The sequence below is a fragment of the Natator depressus genome, chromosome 3, assembly GCF_965152275.1.
Source record: "Natator depressus isolate rNatDep1 chromosome 3, rNatDep2.hap1, whole genome shotgun sequence".
In the NCBI taxonomy this organism is placed as follows: domain Eukaryota; kingdom Metazoa; phylum Chordata; order Testudines; family Cheloniidae; genus Natator; species Natator depressus.
In genome coordinates this window covers 159,972,826-159,992,931 of record NC_134236.1, presented here as the reverse complement: position 1 = coordinate 159,992,931, position 20,106 = coordinate 159,972,826, and the positions used below count along the sequence as shown (strand labels likewise).

General features: G+C 41.7%; 1 protein-coding gene across 1 annotated transcript in view; it reads left to right on the top strand.

Annotated features, from left to right (window-relative positions):
* Positions 1-20,106, top strand: part of DNAH14 (dynein axonemal heavy chain 14) — a 467,695-nt gene that overhangs the window by 50,997 nt on the left and 396,592 nt on the right. The window contains 2 exon segments of the mRNA XM_074947623.1: positions 3,054-3,192; positions 13,203-13,334. Of these exon segments, the coding sequence (XP_074803724.1) occupies positions 3,054-3,192; positions 13,203-13,334 (271 nt within the window).

Genomic DNA, 20,106 nt, shown 5'->3' with positions numbered 1-20,106 from the left:
GGTGGCTGGACCGACCAATGGTCTGTGCAGGGGTTCTCTCCGCCAAGCCCCAACACTAACATCAGAGAAGAACAGACACATCAGATCTGGGCTGGGGTGCACATGGAGGGGATCTGAGGACACAAGGTTTGTGGTTGAGGGACGAGATACCTCTCCAGATCAACCTGAAGGAGCTCAAGGCAGTTTGTCTGGCTTGCCAGACTTTTCATGCCAGTTTGCAAGGTTACAGCGTGACAGTCCTGACAGACAACACCACCGCCATGTTCTACATAAACAAACAAGGTGGAGCCCTCTCCTTACCTTTCTGCCGTGAGGCTCTTCTTTTCTGGGACTTCTGTATGGCTTGATCCATTCAGCTGGAAGCATCCTACCTTGCAGGGGTATGGAACGAGCTGGCAGATCACCTCAGCAGGTCATACCACAAGCACAAGTGGTCAATCAGATCGGACATCTTACAATCAGTCTTCCAAAAGTGGGGTTATACTCAAGTAGACCTCTTCGCCGACAAGAGCAACAGGCAGTGCCCTCAGTTCTGATCATTCCAAAACCACAGTCCGGGCTCGATTGCTGACACGTTCCTAATACCATGGGGCAAGGGGCTAAAGTACGTCTTCCCTCCTATCCCGTTCATCCACCGGGTCCTCCTCAAAATTCTCAGGGACAGGGCGATGGTAATAATGATTGCCCCATCTTGGCCGAGGCAGCATTGGTACACGACCCTCCTAGAGCTGTCTGTAGGCGCCCCGATAGCCCTGTCCCTCTACCTGGATCTGATCCCGCAGGACCATGGGTGCCTCCTCCACCCGAACCTGCAGTCTCTACATCTTATGGCTTGGAAACTCCATGGCTAAATCCCATAGAGAGCCAGCGCTCTCACTCAGTAGTAGGAAACCTTACACTCGGGCTACCTACCTGGCGAAGTGGAAAAGGTTTTCCTGCTGGTGTGAACCCAAGCTCCTTCAACCGCTCCAGGTTCCTATTCTGGTTATTTTAGACTACCTTCTACACCTTAAGCAACAGGGTCTGTCCCTTTCCTCTGTCAGAGTGCACCTGGTGGCCATTTCAGCTTTCCATCCAGGGGAGTCTGGGCGCTCGGTGTTTTCAAATTCCATCGTGGGGCAATTTCTCAAAGGGCTGGAGAGGGTGTTCCTGTACTCTCGCCTGCCAGTCCCAACCTGGAACCTGAATTTGGTGCTCTCCAAATTCATGAGCCCACCATTTGAGCCCCTGGCCACTTGTTCCCTCCTCTACCTTTCTTGGAAGGCAGCGTTCCTGGTGGCTGTTAAATCTGCAAGGAGGGTGTCCGAGCTGAAAGCTCTCACCTCCGAACCTCCTTACATGGTGTTTCATAATGACAAGGTGCAGCTTAGACCACACCCCAAATTTCTCCCCAAGATGGTCTCCCAATTCCACATGGGTCAGGACATTTGCTTGCTGGTGTTCTTTCCAAAACCCCACACGAGCCCGAGACACCGCAGCCTGCACACACTGGATGTCTGAAGAGCTTTGGCGTTCTACATAGAGCGCACTAAACCTTTCCGCAAATCAAACCAATTGTTCATCGCCAGAGCTGATAGAATGAAGGGCCTTCCTGTCTCTGCGCATCACGTATCGTCGTGGATCACAGACTGCATTCGCACGAGCTACGAGCTGGCCAAGGTCCCAGCCCTAGTGATTATGGCTCATTCAACTAGAGCGCAGGCAAGTTCGACTGCCTTTCTGGCTCAGGTCCCCATCCAGGAGATCTGCAAAGTGGCCACCTGGTCTTCAGTGCACAAGTTTACAGCCCCCTGTGCTGTTAAACAACAGGTCAGAGATGATGCGGCGGTCAGCAGAGCTGTTCTTCAATCAATCGTTCCATGACTCCTATCCTCCTCCAATGGTAAGCTTGGAAGTCACCTAATTGGAATGGATGTGATCAACCACTCGAAGAAGAAAAGATGGTTACTTACCTCTTGTAACTGTTCTTCGAGATGTGTTGTTCATGTCCATTACAATAACCACCCCCTTCCCCTCTGTCTCAGTTAACGGCAAGAAGGAACCGAAGGGGGGTTGGGCTGGCAGGGTACTATATACACTGCCATAAGGGTGCTACGCTAGGGGACTCCCCTGCCGTCCCGACGGAAGCTGCTAATGGAAAAAGTTTCCGACGTCCGTGCACGTGGCGCACGCACACCTAGTTGTAATGGACGGGAACAGCACATCTCGAAGAACAGTTACGAGAGGTAAGTAACCATCTTTTCGCATGGCAGGTTGGCTCCGGGAGGGAGGGGGAGGAGTGGGGATGGGGCATGCTCAGGGGTGGGGGCAGAAAGAGGTGAGGCGGAGCAGGGGCAGGAAGGGCCGGGGGCTTCGGGGATGGGGTGGAGAGGGGGCAGGGCCTGGGCGGGGGGCGGAGGGGATTTGCACACCCCGCGGGTAGAGGGGAAGTCTGCAACTATGATAGGAGCTTTGATTATTCATCAGCATAAAGTTACTTTTGGGTATAAGTATTTGCAGGCTCTTGGCCTCTGATGAATTAGACCATGTTAGTTCTTGGATAGGAAACCTCCAAAGAACATCAGGATGCTTCATTTGGTGGCATTCTTCCCTCATAGTTGGGGTTTGAGATCCTCATGTAATATGGAAGATATTGTAGAAGTTCAAATTGTTCCAGTCGTTATTGATTATAAAAATTGTTTCCTACAACTTTAGGGCCTGATCCAAAGCCCTTTGGAATCAATGGGAGTCTTGCCACTGAATTTTAAAGGGCTTTGCATCAGTCTTTTATGAGGATAACTGCCTTTAACATGTTAGGATATTATGTTCAGAAATAACAATGTTTAGTTTAATCAATAATAGGAAAAGAATTATATGTATCATAAAGAGAAATTACAACATTTTTGAGTGCAGTTAATGTCTCCAGGTTGAGAATATTAAAGAATTAATAGGGGGAAAACAGCATGGAGTTCCAGTTACAATATATTTCTGTAGTGTCTACTTAACTTTTAATGTTACAAAAAGAGAAGCACTTGCATACATTTTACACCCTGAGATGCTTTTCTTGTTTCCAGAACTATGATGTACAGCCAGCTTTTTTTGGCTGATGAATTATTTCTAAGCTGCTTGCTTTATATCCAAGGACTGTGTGAAGATGCATGTAACATTAATAGCTGCAAACGATCAGAAGATAATGCAATTTATTTGATAAAGGTGAGCAAAGCAACAATATTTTAAAGTGTAAATACACAAAAAATTAATGGCTCCATATATCACACTTCAGTAACTATTAGTGAAGAAGTTAAAAAGATACGTTAAGATATTCTTGCATAATTCTGAAAAAGGGCAACAAAGGCGTTTCAGGCATGGGGAATGTGAGCACATGACTGGTTATAGAGTTTTAATTTCCAACAAAACAAGTGAATGGGGAATTGGGTGTCAGCTTGCCAACTGATAATGGGACTGATTTGAAGTATCCGTTTTAAGAATTGATGTGCATCATTTAAAGTGTGTGAATTGTACAGTGTATCAACAATACAATGCAGTATGTTATTGTGACATGAAGTCATTTGTACTAAGTCCCAAAAAGCTTAAAATTTATCTCACTGGTGACGTTGGGTATGTCACTTCCCTTATCTGTACTTCAGTTATCTCATCTGTAAAATGGGGATAATGATACTAACCTCTTTTTTGTAAAGCACTTTGAGATTTATGGATGAAAAGTACAAAGTAAGAGGTAGGTTTTATCACTGTTGTTCTGATTATTTCATTACATGTGTATTGTGGGGCCCTGATTGGGGCCTCCAGGTGCCATCTACCACAATATAGAAAATAAACTGTGTGAATACTGATGGAATCTGCCATAAAGAAACACGGTGATCTGAAAAAAGATTAAGTATTCTTTTTCATTGCCATAGGAAACTAGTATTGTTTTAGACAGTTTTTTCTATATTTGACATTTGTAAACAGCTACATTTTATACATTGTAAATACAATTTTCACAATGATATTTTATTTGTTCACTGGAATCTTCTTAGCTTACTTTTCCTTTTGCCATGGACCCCTACATTCTATACAAAATATCCCTGTTAAACTAATAGTTCTTCACTGAGTGGTTTTCTAGATGTCTTCCGTTCGTAATATTGCACATCCCTTATCACCAGAGTTTGGAACTTTTTTCTTGCTAGCAGTCCCCCTGTTGGTCCGCGGATGGTCCTGGAATGCTCCCTCCTGTTCCACCTCCAAAGGCATAAAGAGACACGGTTGACCAACTGCCACTCAGTTCTTTCAACAATGGCCTTAGGCTAGAGGCAGAACGTTTTAGTAGTCCCGTATCTCTGTTTTAAACTTGGGCAGTTAGGTGTTGTAAATAGTTTTTGTTTTAGTCAGATAGCTTTAGATAAGTTCTTTGTTAGTATTTTAGTGTTAGCTAGTATTTTAAGATAGTTTTAACGTTTAGTTAGGTACTAGGTGATATGCAGCTATGTGGGCTCCTAAATCTCTTAGTTTTAAAACATGCCTCTCATGTAATGTTGCCTGGTCAGAGACACTGATAAGTGTTTTAGTATGTGAGAGTGACGGATTGTCCTTCAGGATAGGTTGTAGATCCTTAATGCGCTGGAGAGGTTTTAGTTGGGGGCTGTAGTTGACCTATCCTGAAGGATGATCCCTCAGTCTCACAGACCTCGGGGAACAGGCCAGTTCTCGCTTACAGACAGCCCCCCAACCTGAAGCAAATACTCACCAGCAATTACACACCACACAACAAAAACACCAACCCAGGAACGAAACCCTGCAACAAAGCCCTATGTCAACTCTGTCCACATATCTATTCAAGGAACACCATCAGAGGATCTAACCACATCAGCCACACCATCAGGGGCTTATTCACCTGCGCATCTGCCAATGTGATATATACCATCATGTGCCAGCAATGCCCTTCTGCCACGTACATTGGCCAAACTGGACAGTCTCTGCGCAAAAGAATAAATGGACACACATCTGACATCAGGAATCATAACATTCAAAAACTAGTAGGAGAACACTTCAATCTCTCTGGTCACTCAATAACAAACCTAAAAATGGCAATTCTTCAACAAAAAAACCTTCAAAAACAGATTCCAACGTGAAATTGCAGAACTGGAATTAATTTGCAAACTGGACACCATCAGATTAATCCTGAATAAAGGCTGGGAGTGGTTGGGTCATTACAAAACCTAAACCTAATTTCCCCTATACTAATTTCCCCCCTACTGTTACTCACACCTTCTTGTCAACTGTCTGAAATGGGCCACTCTCATTACCACTTCAAAAGTTATTTTTCCTCCCTTGGTATCCTGCTGTTAATTGAATTGTCTCATTAGACTAACCTCACACTTGGTAAGGCAATTCACATCTTTTCATGTATTTATACCTGCTCCTGTATCTTCCACTCCACTCCATGCATCTGATGAAGTGGGTTCTAGCCCATGAAAGCTTATGCCCAAATAAATTTGTTAGTCTCCAAAGTACCACAAGGACTCCTTGTTTTTGCTGATGCAGACTAACACGGCTACCACTCTGTAAACTGAGGATGTATCTCCTGGACAGATGTAAGACTGGACTCAGATCCTGGTGAGTCAGATCAGTTAGTCTCCAGTATCCCCTCTACAAGTAGTGTTTCTGTGGTCGTTAAAAATCTTTGGCTGAAAAGGGACACAGTTCTTTCTCCAGCTCCTTTGAAGAAAAAGAAGACAAGATTCAAGCTGCTGTTTTGGAAGGCATAGATAGGTGTTTTCTGAAGCCCTGAAGCATGCCTCTGAGAGATTGGTACTGTTAAAAAGAGTGGCTTCAGTGCCACCTCTGCAGGTAACAGTAGCATCTACTGTATGTACTTCATTGGTACTCAAGGATTTAATACCAGGTGCACAGATGCCATCTCAGGTCAAGGGTGCTGCTTCCCTGACTACTTTCTTGTTGGTATTGTATACAACTTTACCAATAGGTTATATAGCTCAAGCATTGGTACTGATTACTTCAGCTCCCACATTCGTGGTACCATTAGATTTAGTGGTATGTGACCATTCAGAATCACCAGTGGCTCATGCTTTTAATCAGTTATTGGTACCATATATGGGTGAATCATTGGTACTGGCTATTGAACATCTGCCTGCAGGATCTGGCACTCACTTAATGAAGACTCCTCCTTGAGCTAGTCATCTTTGTTTGAGAGAATGTTCAATGGCTTCTGAGGCAAGTTTGGAGGGATCTCTTTCTTGCCCGCCTGCCTATTGTTCCTGAGATTTGTCCTAAAATCAGACTTCAGAAGTCTTCCCGGAAGGATTATATATTAGATTCCAAGGCCAGAAGGGATCTCCTGTATAACGCAGGACATAGAACTGCCCCAAAATAATTTTGAGGCCATATTTTTTAGAAAAATACTCAATCCTGATTTTAAAATTGCTAGCTACATTTTTAACAGCAAGGATAAGTATGCCTTATTTCCAGTATGAAATAGTTTAGCTTCAAATTCCAGCCATTGGATCATGTTATACCTTTCTCTGCTAGATTGAAAAGACCTATTTTCAAATATTTATATACCCATATAGACTATACTCAAGTCACCCCTTAACCTTCTGTTTGTTAAGCTAGATAGAATGAGCTTCTTGAATCTGTCACTGTAAGGCATATTTTCTAATCCTTTGATCATTCTTTTGGCTCTTCTCTGAACCCTCTCCAATTTTTCAAAATCTTTCTTGAATTGTGGGAACCAGAACTGGATACAGTATTCCAGCAGCAGTCACATCAGTGTCAAATAGAAAGGCAAAATAAACTATTTACTCCTACTTGAGATTCCCCTCTTTATGCATCCAAAGACTGCATTAGCCCTTTTGACCACAGCATCGCATTGGGAGTTTATGTTCAGCTGATTATTCACCACGAGCTCTAAATGTTTATCAGAGTCACTGCTTACGAGGATAGTCTTTTGTCTTGTGTATATATGGCCTACATTCTGTGTTCCTAGACACATGCATTTACATTTAGCAATATTAAAACACATTGTTTGTGCCCAGCTTACCAAACGGATCAGATTGCTCTGTACCAGTGACCTGTCTTCATTACCACTCCCCCAATTTTTGTGTAATCTGCTAATGTTATCAGTAATTGTTTTATTTTTTTCCAGGTCATTGATAAAAATATAAAATATAGTTGGGTCAAGAACATTCCCCTGTGGGACCCCACTTTTATCTGGAAACAAAAGTTCAAAATGCTGACTCTTGCTGTTATATTCCTGTGAGTGAATCTGCTTGATTTGGTTTACAGACCCGGATATGTTGGATGGGTATATTCACATCTCCATCTATCCAGCTTGCAAACAATATTTAGGATTGTTTAAGATCCTCAGCCTGGCAGGATCCAAGTGTGGAGGGGCTTGGTGTGAGGGGGATCCAGTTGTAGGGTTAGAAGGTTCTGTGTGGGGCAGTCTGGGTGTGGGTGGCTCCGTGGGGGGTCCAGGGGTGGAGGGGGAAGTCTGAATGCATAGGAGCTCGGGACAGTCCGCGGAAGAGGGAATGGGACTCTGAAGGGGGTGGGGTGAAGGTGGTTGGGGCTCAGCAGGAGTGGTCTGGGTGCTGGGAGGGTGAAGATTGGTGTGGTCAAGGTCCAGGTGCAGCTTGTTGGGGCTCAGTGGGATGGGAGTCTGGGTGCAGGGGGCTGGGTGGGGTGGTCCAGGTGCAGGGAGGTGGGGTGGGACTCATCGGGGTGGGGGTTCAAATGCAGGGGAACTTAGCAGGGAGTGGTCTGGGTGCAGGCATAGGGGTCCAGATGCAGGGGGATGGAGCTCAGCAGGGGTCCGGGTGCAGGAGGGATGGAGCTCGGCGGAGGGGTATAAGCTCTTCCAGTCTCTCTCCTCCATAAAATAAGCCTTCCATTCCCCTGACCATCGTAGTAGTGCTTGTATGTGCCTCTTCCAATTTAAATTAATCATTCTTGAACATGGGTGATCAGAATTGAACAGAGTATTCAAATGAGGTCTTACCAGTGGCTTGTTAATGGGATTAATACTTCTCTTGTCTCTACTGGAAATGCCTCGCCAAGTACATCCTAGGATCACATTTGCCTTTTTCAGAGCTGCAACACATTGGTGCTCATAGTCATCCTGTGATTGACTCTCACAACCAGGTTTCTTTCCTCCTTTGTTGTTTCCAACTGATGAGCCTCAAGCTGGTAACAGAAATTCTGATTATTAGACTGGAAGTGTGTGACCTTGCACTTTGTACTGTTGAATTTCATCCCATTTCTGTCACTCCACTGTACTAGGCTATCCAGATAGAATCATAGAATATCAGGGTTGGAAGGGACCTCAGGAGATCATCTTGTCCAACCCCCTGCTCAAAGCAGGACCAATCCCCTATTTTTGCCCCAGATCCCTAAATGGCCCCCTCAAGGATTAAGCTCACAACCCTGGGTTTAGCAGGCCAATTCTCAAACCACTGAGCTATTCCTCCCTCCCCCCCGGGGACGTGTCAAGAGGAGAGGCAGCTGTTACTTATCTCTTTTCTCAATCCAAGGTGGGGAACGGAACCAGCATCTCCAGCACCCCAGGCTAGTACAGATCTTCATGCATAATATTCTGATTCTCCCCTAAATTGATGATGACTCCCAACTTAGTATCATCAGCATATTTCATTAGGACACTCCTACTTTTTGTGCAATGTCATTAATAAAAATATTGAATGATACTGGTCTCCAGGCTGATCTTGGGAAACTCCACTAGTAACGTCCCTTTAGTCCAGTAATTCACCTTTCAGTACAATTTGTTATCTTCTTCCTGTTAGCTGATTCCACATCCACCTTACAATGCTTGTACTGATCCCCACCTTCCCTAATTTAACTAATGATTTTCCATATGGTACCATGTCAAATGCTTTACTGAAGTCCAGTTCCCTTGTCTAAAAAATCAGTTATTTTAGCAAAGAAGGAAATCAGGTTAGTCTGGCATGATCTATCATTGGTAAACCCTTGTTGCATTACATCACCTTTACCATTAACTTCAGTGAATTTAATTATTATTTCCTTCATAGTTTATTCTAAAACCTTGCATACTACCTAGGTCAGATTAAAAGGACTACAATTGCCCAGATCACTTTCCCCCCTTTTTTAAATATTAGTATGATGTTACCTGTTCTCCAGTCATATGGTACTACCCCCACATAAATAGATTTATTAATACTCCTTGCTACTGGACTAGCAATCACATGTGCCATTTCTTTCAGTATTCTGTGATGTAATTTATTAGGTCCCTTTGATTTGAGTGCATTAAGCTCTTTAGATGTTTCTTCCACCTCAGAGGTGGTACTTTTCTAGACACTCATTTCCATCAGCAGTACTGCCTTCATGCATATGCTCCTTATTATCATCCTTATTGAAAACTGAGGCACAGTATTCATTTAGTTTTTGGCCATACCTACATTATCGTTAATCTTCCCCTCTACATTACATAGCGGTTCATCCTCATCCTTCCTTATTCTCATTTTATTTATGTAAACTAAAAATCCTTTTAGTATTTATTATAATTTCCCTGGTAAGAGCTAATTCAGCTTGACTTTTAGCAATTCTCACTTTATTTCTACATTTTTCTAACTTCCATGATGTAGTTTTCTTTGTTCATCAGCCCCTTTTTTCCATTCCTTCTGGCTCTCTGCTTACTCATAATAATAATTTTGAGATGGTTGTTGATCCAGCTGGATCCAGAGCCATTCCCTACAAGTTTTTTTCCCCCTAAGTTTGGGATGCAAATTTCAGATTGCTTTTTGTATAGCTGATTTGCAGAATTTCTAAGCCTCTGTATTTAATCCTTTAAGCTCTTCGGTCCAGTTGACCTCTTCAACCAACTCCCTTCATTTCTCAGAGTCTGCCCTTTTGAAATAAAAAATCGTAGTTGATGACTTGGTGTTGATTATCTTTCCATTTAATTTAAACTGAATCAGCTTTTGATCACTTGATCCAAGGTTATTTCCTTTAATCAGCTTGTTACAGTAACGATAGGATAAAGAAAGCAGACCTATCATATCCAGGAATAAGTTGTCCCTATCAATACTAATAGCATTTATTCTCCAATCTATATCCAGGAAGTTAGTCTTCCATTATGAAACAAATCCCAAAGTATTTTTCTCTAATAATATTAGAGATTATTATCCATATCTAAGATTGACCCAGAAGGTCTATAGCAGACCCCTAATATTATCCCCACAGACCTTCTTTTACAATTCTTTCCCAAGGCGATTTTGACCCAAACAGATGGATATTTTTTTTTAATACTGTCACTTCATATTTCATTACAGTTACAGTTTCATTGATGTACAGTGCTATTTCATCACCTTAGTCGTCTCTCTCCTAAACACACATTTCTTTCAAAACCTGTATGTCAGTCATGAACGCTCTTCCATCATGTTTCTGTAATCCCTAGAATATCTGGTTTGACCTTCTGCACAAATAGTTCCATTTCTTCCATTTTACTGCCCAGACTCTTTGCATTCATGTAGAAGCATTCCAGTTGTTTCCCTTGGACTTCACCCAGTTTTCTAGCTGGATTGGATATAGTCCTTTCACTAAGTGTAACACCTGCCTGAATACTACTCCAATCAACGTTTCCATTTTTTTCTCCTTCCTTTTCATACTCTTACCTTGTGGTGTTCCATTATCCCTTACTGCATCTTCATTTACTTGATTTTCTTCCTACTGTGGATTGAAGCAAGGCGTGTAGAGATTTCACAAGTTTCTCCCAACCTTCTCCCAGTATCTTCTAGCATAAAGCCCTTCTTATCAATCATTCTAGTCTTGATCCCAAAAGGTTAATACCCCAGGTACTCAAGTGGAGTTCATCAGTTAAAGAGTCTCTTTGTGAATTCTTGTCAATGGTCAGTCATCCCAAAACCTTCCTCATAGCACTAATCCTTGACACTGTACAGTCTCTACAGTTCCCCAGTGAGTTCTGATGTCCCTTCATTAATGGTTAGAGCCTTCTCAAGCTTGCAAAGGCCTTCCATTTGTGCTTCCTCAACCAACTCTAACAATGATAATGGATACCAGTTTGGAGGTTACATCCAAACATCATCAGACTCGAGCATTGTGGCCTCAGAAAGAGACTCTTCTACATACATATGGTGTTAGAACTTTGAACAATTCATCTGGTCTGTATAATCTTTCATCTGATTCTGGTGAAAAAGTTTTGGAGATGTTGCTTACCCTCCAATTCCACTAATTCTAAGACCTTTAGTGAAGCTCAAGCAAGCCTCAGCTTCCTTAAGTCTCATCGCACCAGTATGTCCCAGACAATACTGGCTTCTGGATGGTTGATACCATCACAGATCGCCCCTCTTCTGGTTCCCAACTTGATATCTGAGAACAATTGGACAGTTCTTTACCTGAAAGTGTCATCCCTACATCTGACAGCCTGGAAGCTAGCTTCTTGAGTGAGACTTAGAAATTCTCTTCTCAAGCAGTTCAGGACATTTTAATAAATAGCAGAAGCTTTCCACTTGAGCAGCTTGGAAAAGATTGGATGATTGGCCTCAGAGTCTTAATATTTCGCCTTTTCAGTTTGATATATCTTCCGTTTTAGATTACATTCTGTCCTTAAAATCTTCTGCATTGTTGATTAGTTCCATTAAAGTGCACCTAGCTTCAGTATGTGCCTATCATCCTAAGAATGATGGTTTTAATATATTTTCTTATCCTACTTCTCAAAGATTTCTTAAGTATTTCCAGCTATAAAGGATCCATATGCTCCATGAATTCTGAACGTTGTGTTGTCTAGTTTAATGAAAACCCTGTTTGAACCTTTAGCTACTTGTCCATTAAATGTTCTGTCCATAAAAACCATATTTTTAGTAGCTATTACTTCTGCATGAACAGTGGGTGAAAACGTAGAGTTCTGGTCCTGCCCATATGATTTTTCAGGGGGATAAGGTTTTATTAAGGACTTATCCGAGTTTCTTGCCTCAGACTGTGAATGAATTTCATGTTTAACCAGTCAATTAATGTACCAATATTTTGTCCAAAACCTCACACTAATAGAGTAGAAAGGACCTTAGTTAGAGTCCCAACTTTAGCCTTTTATCTGAACAGAACTAAATCTTTTAGGCTTTCTTTAATTATTTGTGGCATCAATAGAGTTAAAGATTGTTTTTTCTCAGATACTCTCAAATTGGACTTCAAGATGTATTAAATTGTGCTATCAGTTTGCAAGTTGGGATGCCCCGTTGACAGTTAGGGCACATTTTACAAGAGCCCAAGCTACTTCTGTAGCTTTTTAATATTGTCTCAGTTTTAGAAATTTGTAAGGCACGTGGGTATCTGTCCATACTTTTGTGAACATGCAGTTGAACAGGCAACTAGAGAAGATGCAGCCTTTGATAAAGTAGTGCTTAGATCTGTCTTTATGTAAAACTTTGATATGCACCTCCATTTGTGAACTGCTTTTCAGTCTCCACAAGTAGGAGACATATAGACAAATGAGGTTACTCACTTTACAGTAACTGATGAGTTTTTCTATATGTATCCATGACCTGCCCTCCTTCCCCACAATTCAAAGTCCTTACAAGATTTTGGCTGGTGAAGGATCTGAGTGGAAGTTGGTCTGCCCTGTCCCTTTATGCCCTCTGGAAAGGTGGAGGCAGGAGGGGTGCATTCTGTGAGCATGTGTGGAGCGCAGGAGACTGCTAGCAAGAAAAAAACTCTGACCTCTGGCACTAGCGGGTGTGCGATACTATGAGTGCAATATGTATAGACAGCACATCTTGAGCAACATCAAATTACTATAAGGTAAGTAACCTCTCTCTTTCTCTTCCACTGCTCTAACCACCGTATGTTTCTGTCTCACACACACATACTCCTTATTTAAGGGAGTGCACTGCACTGGTTCTGCATGACCTGCATTAATATTAAACTCATTTTTCCTCATCTTCCTGCACTGAATTTTAATTCATTGTTCTCACTTTCCAGGCTTTATGTAGCTCCTCCCCTGCCTATATTGCACTTTTCTGTCATCTCAAATTATTCTTCCACTTGGGGGCCTACACTCTGACAGTTGTCCTTCCTCTTGTGTTCACTTTGCATTTTGGGGCCTAGTGCCTGTATGCTGCTACTGTGCAGGAGGATGGGTTGGGATGACACATGAGCTGATGTCTAAATGCTAGGTTTTCTTTCACTACTCGTGGTATTTTTTCCATTTATTCATTTAGGTGGACAGGTCTCGCACATATTCTTTGGATGAGTTTTGTGAGGAGCAATATCAACAGAATAAAGAAGCACTTCATCAACTACAGGCTTTCAGGGAGAAAGTAATTCAAGCCATTCAAAGTACTTTTTTAAGGGTAATTATTTAAGATTCTTTGCTATTTTTATTTTTATGGTTTTATCCTGCATGTTTGTTCCTCTTCAAGTTCTATTAAAAAACTATTAGGCGTTTGCAATATGAGAAGAGAAGGTACCTGTACATGCAAACTACAAGAACATTTATTGTATTTTAGTTTTCCATATAATAAGATTTTCCTTTTTGTTCTTTACTCTACTTAATAGAAATACTATATCGTATATAATTTTCTTTTAAGAGCCATGTAGTTTCCGTGAGGTCTACAGTTTAATGATTTTGAAATTCAATCAGATATTTATTTAATATAATACCATGCTTTGAAGTCTACTTCAAGAAGTGGAAACTGACTGTACATGGTAAATAATTGTACCCTAGGTTCTGTCAAATGGATTAAATAAACTGAAAAAAGAGAGAGTTTCTTTTCTAATTTCTTTCAGTTATAATGCTCTTGGGTGTTACTTGTTACAATAGCACATTAAGAATTTTCAGACAGAAGTATGATTTTTTTTTAATTGAAGGTATCAGTATACATATTGTAAAATGGCATCTGGGTGATGCAATTTTTCTAAGACTACATACAGAGGTTTTAACTCCTGTGTATACAATCCTACTGAAGACTGCATAAGAGCCTTCTGCTCTGGGGCAAAATAAACTTGCCTATTAATGGTTCTGGTCCTGCAGCCCTTGCTCACATTAGTAGTCCTGTTCATTTGAATGAGACTATGTAGGAGGGTAAGGGTTGCATGACTGTGCTCTTTGTTAAGGCCATAGAAACCTTTCCACTCAAATGTATAGATCTTTAAATTGTGTGGTCTGTTTGAATGAGTCTCTTCAGCCCTGTGCACCTTTGCCTGATATGTATGTGTACAAATGGAGGATTTTCACTTAGATCATGGTTCTTGTGCACCTGAATGGTGGTATCATCTTGCTCATGCACTATTTTGGAGGCTTATGTGCAGTCTTTTTCCTGCCTGTAAGGTGTAAGGACATGAAAATATTTATTGAAAATATGTTAACAGTTATCGTTCTCACTGTGCACTTAACTGTGCCTGAAGCAACCGAGGGTATGCTTACATTACAAGAGCTGCAGCAGCACAGCTGTGGCACTGTAGTTATGCAGCTGTGGCACTGTAGTGTAGACATGTGCTATGGTTTGTCACAAACAGGACATGAGTGCTCTGGTCTTGTGGGTAGGACCAGGCATCGTGCCTAGTGGTCAGAGCAGGAGTAGAGCCTGGTGGTTGGAGCGGGGAGCCAAGCTAGGGGTCGGTGTCAGGGATCAGAGCTGTAGGCAGGAATCAAGAGTCAAGCCAAGGATCAGAGGCAGAGTAAAGTGTCAAGCCATGAATCAGAGCTGGAATCCAAAGCAGGGAATGAGATTAGGATAGCAATGGGCCAGGTACTGCTTGGTTGCACAGACAGCTTCCTGGAACTCCCTCCATGCTTAAATAGTGCACTTGGACCAATCTGGGGATGTGTGTGCTCTACTAACTGGGTCTTCAGTGGGTGGCACATCCTATGGCATTTAGTTCTGCCCACCCTGAGTTTATAGAGCATGTATTGTGGCTCTGCCGTGACTACAGAGTTGCGGCATGTAAGCATTGGTCACCTGGACCTCACTCCTCTAGTCCTCCAGATCCTTACACAGTGATAGGGGGTTTTTCCCATCATTATATTGAATCCCTCCCAACCCTAAAGAGGCAGTAGCTAAGAATTCTTCTGTCAACCTAGTGATGTCGACATCAGCACTTAGGCTGGCTTAACTGTCTCTCTCTGGGGTGTGAATTTTAGGTGTAATTCAGGCTTAAGAGTGCCATCAATCTTTGTCTTCCAAACCTTTGGCTTCCTCTCAGAACTAAAGACAGTGAGGCCAGGTCTATGCTAAAAAGTTTAGGTTGACCCAGCTACATTGTTCAGGGATATGAAAAATCCACTACCCCGCAGAAAGTAGTTAAGCCAACGTAATGCCCAGTGTAGACAATGTTAGGTTGCAGGGAGAATTCTTCTGTTGTTCTATCTGCTACCTCTTGGGGAGGTGGATTAACAGCAATGGGAGAACCCCTCCTGTTGCTATGATTTGTCTACACTGAAGTGCTACAGCAGCACAGCTACAGTGTTTCTAGTGAAGACATAGCCTGAGAGTCAGTAAGCCCATCACAACAGATCGGACATCTTCTCTGGGGAGGATTAACTAAGCGAAAGTTAAAACATACAATTCCTAGGAAAGGAGAGTGTGAGGATCCACAGGTTTTGAACTCGGATCCATAGAGTGTCAGGCATAAGAATGGCCACAATGGGTCAGACCCATGGTCCATCTAGCCCAGTAACCTGTCTTCTGACAATGACCAATGCCAGGTGCTTTAGAGTGAATGAAGAGAACAGGCAGTCATCAAGTGATCCATCCCCATCATCCACTCCAAGCTTCTGGTGAGGAGAGACTAGGGACACTCAGAGCACAGTGTTGCATCCCTGCCCATCCTGACTAATAGTCATTGATAGACCTATCCTCCATGAACTTATCTAGTTCTTTTTTGGAAACCTCTTATAGTTTTGGCCTTCACAACATCCTCTGGTAAAGAGTTCCACAGGTTGACTGTGCATTGTGTGAAGAAGTATTTCCTTTTGTTTGCTGCCTATTAATTTCATTGGGTGACCCCTAGTTCTTGTGTTACGCGAAGGAATAAATAACTTACCCTTATTCACTTTCTCCATACCAGTCAAGACCTTTATAGACCTCTATCATATCCCCCCTTAGTCGTCTCTTTTCCAAGATGAAAAGTCTGTCTTTTTAATCTCTCCTCGTATGGAAGCTGTTCTATACCACTAATAATGTTACTTGCCCTTCTCTATATCATTTCCAATTCCAGTATATCTTTTTTGAGATGGAGTGTCCAGATCTGCACACAGTATTGAAGATGTGGGCGTACCATGGGTTTATATAGAGGCATTATGATATTTTTCTGTCTTATCTATCCCTTTCCTAATGGTTCCTAACATTCTGTTAGCCTTGACTACTGCAGCACATTGAGCAGATGTTTTCAGAGAACTGTCCACAGTGACTCCAAGATCTCTTTCTTGAGTGGTAACAGCTAATTCAGAGCCCATCATTTTATATGTATAGTTGGGATTATGTTTTCCAGTGTGCATTACCTTGCATTTATCAAAATTGAATTTCATCTGCCATTTTATTGCCCAGTCACCTAGTTTTGAGAGATCCCTCTGTAAGTCTTTGCAATCTACTTTGGACTTAACTATCTTGAGTAGTTTTGTATCATCTACATATTTTGCCGGCTCACTGTTTACTCCTTTTTCCAGATCATTTTTGGACATGTTGAACTGTACTGGTCACGGTATGGACAGTTGGAGAACACCGCTATTTATGTCTGTCCATTCTGAAAACTTGCCATTTATTCCTGCCTTTTGTTTTCTATCTTTTAACCAGTTACTGATCCATGAGAGGACCTTCCCTCTTATCCCATGACTACATATTTTGCTTAAGAGCATTTGGTGAGGGACCTTGCCAAAGTGTTTCTGAAAGTCTAAGTACACTAAATCTACTGGATCATCCTTGTCCATGTATTTGTTGTCCCTCTCAAAGAATTCAAATAGATTGGTGAAGTGTGATTTTCCTTTACAAAAACCATGTTGACTCTTCCCTGTGTTCATCTATGTGTCTGATAATTCTGTTCTTTTCTGTAGTTTCAACCAATTTTCCTGGTACTGAAGTTAGGCTTACTGCTGTGTAATTGCCAGGATCGCCCCTAGAGCCTTTTTGAAAAATTGGTGTCACATTAGCTATCCTCCAGTCATCTGATAGAGAAGCTGATTTAAATGATAGGTTACAGACCACAGTTAGTATTTCTGCAATTTCCTATTGACATCCTTCAGAAGTCTTGGATGAATACCATCCTGGTCCTGGTGACTTACTACTGTTAATTTATCAATTTGTTCCAAAACTACTTCCACTGACGCCTCAGTGTGGGACAGTTTCTCAGATTTGTCACCTAAAAAGAATGGCTCAGGTGTGGGAAGCTTTGCTCTTTTTTTTCCTCTTCAGATTCTTTTTGGCCTGCTTAATTATACTTTTACACTTCACTTACCAGAGTTTATGCTCCTTTCTATTTTCCTCACTAGGATTTAACTTCCAATTTTTAAATGATGCCTTTTTGCCTCTGACTGCTTCTTTTTCTTTGTTGTTTAACCACAGTGGCACTTTTTTGGTCCTCTTACTATGTTTTTTAATTTGGGGTATACATTTAAATTGAGCCCCTATTGTGGTATCTGTATAAAGTTTCTGTGCAGCTTGCAGGGATTTCACTTTTGGGACTGTACCTTTTAATTTCTTTTTAACTAGCTTCCTCATTTTTGTGTAGTTTCCCTTTCTAAAATTAAATGCTGCTGTGGTGGGCTTCTTTGGTGTTAAATTTAATTATGGTCACTATTACCAAGTGGTTCCTCTATATTCACCTCTTGAACCAGATCCTGTGCTCCACTTAAGACTAAATCAAGAATTGCCTCTCTTTTGGGTTGCAGGACTAGGTGCTCCAAGAAACAGTCATTTATGGTATCAAGAAATTTTATCTCTGCATCCCATCCTGAGGTGACATGTACCCAGTCAATATGGGGATAATTGAAATCCCCCATTATTTTTGAGTTGGTGGCCTTTTCATGGCCGCCATCCAGTGGCTTGCTCGTAAGTAGTGGTATGAGTGGCTAATGGATTCCTGGCACCACCAGAGGCACTGTCAACGGTGTCCTGATTAGAGGAGTGCCCAGCCCCATCAGTTGGTCCAGCTGCTGTAGTTAAGCCATAAGGAGGTACAGGAAGTTGTCTGTGCAACTGGGTGAATTCCTGGTTGGTGGCTACATTGGCCCCGGCGTTCTCACCTGACTCTTTAGCCCTGCTTTCCTGACTTGTCCGTGGTTCTTGCCTTGTTCTTGATTCCCTGCCCCCTGTTTCTGACTCCAGCTCCATCCCTTGGGTTGACTGTCTGACTCTGACCCTTGGCTCAACTCCTCACTCTGACTCTGACCCAGCTCAATACTCTGACCTTTGGCTAGACGCTGATTCCTGCTTCAACCACTAGGGATGACTGCCCAAGTTCCGGTCATGACCGAAAGCTCCGATGCATATAACAAAATTTTCAAACTACAGTTAAGCACTTAGAAACCTTTAATGAGTTGCATGTGGATAGAATTCCCATCCCACTGTCTGGCTACAAGGAATTAAGAGGCAGAGATAAGTGTAGAAAATATAAACTTTAACTAGCTATAAATAACTTGCCATGAGACCCAGAAAACTGAAGGTCAAATGGAGCACACTGCCAGTGTTCTCAAGAAATGTACATGACTTAGACTTCACCCCAAACCATACATTTGTATGCATCGTGAATCAGAGATATATCATTCTATGTGAATAATTGGTCTTGTTCCTCCAATTTAATGTCTCATATCCCATGAAAAGTCTTGAAAAATGTGAAGTGAAAAGTTCTGTATATTATCAAAGAAGGTATGGACTATGTTCACTAGATTTAGAATTATAAGGGATTTTGTGTGCTTTCTCTGATAATCATAGTTTCATCAGAGAAGTGACAGGAATGGTATAACACAAGAAGGAAAAGGGAATGTTGAAATGTATAAGCATCTAACTAGGATATAACTTCTTGGAATATTAAAAGAAATCACTTGGAAGGGATACCAAAATTAACAGGGTAAATACTAAAATGCAATCCATGAAATTAATTAGACCCTCCAACTAAAAAAAGCATCAAAATTTTTTTTATACATTGGTGCCTTCACTGGATACTGATGGAAGCAGCAGAAAAACTAAGATCTGAAAGCTGAGAACCATTTGGAATCAGAAGGAATCAGAGGGGTCCCCTCCAACTAGTCCTTAAATCAGTGTATATAAAACTGAGGTCACTGTGCATGACACCCCATGGATGGCCTCTCCCATTGTCCAGGGTCACAGGACCCAGAAGAGATATTGAAGAGTTTTGCTGAAATCTTATGTGGGAAAGACTTACCCCCGTGTCCGGGGGCACAGGTCTAAGAAGAGTTGTTGAACTCCAGATAAGCTGCAGAATCCAGAAGCATCAGATGTATGGACCAGCCATGTGTAAAAGACTTTCTTATTTCCAGATTAGCAGGGCAGGAAGTGGTGAGATTTCATTTCAAAGATTGTATTTCTCCTGTTCTTTAATATAAATAACTGGAGGTTATTTTGAATTTTAACTACCTAATGTTATATGTGTGCCCTCCTTTATAAATCCAAGCAAATTAACCTAAGAGAAATTTAAAACAATAACTTTAAGCAATTGCTTTTGATATTGCAAACTTTCCCTTCCACACCAAACCATTCAAATAGCAGGAATCATATTCTTAAAAGTGCCTTTAGTAAAAGGGTATCCTTATTTCTTGGGGAAACACTAGAAGTGTGAAAAACGTTTTAGAAATGATGATTAATGATCATATATAAAAATAAGACATCTTAGTGATTTGTATTGTTCTTCTTTGAGTGTTGTCACTATGATTGTTTCACTCTAGGTGCACTTTGATCAGAGATTTCTCATAGCACAGTCTGCTTGGTCTACACATGTGTTACTCAGTCCTGTGCTCCGTGCTGTTGTTATGTAGCACTCTGTGGGCGGACTGCCTTCAGTTCCTTCTCTACCACCTCAGCCTGAGACGGAGTCTTTGCAGTTGTTTACGTTGAGTTTTATTTCAGATGTGTCCCCTTAACTCTTTTACTTGTTAGCTTATTATAGTTGTTC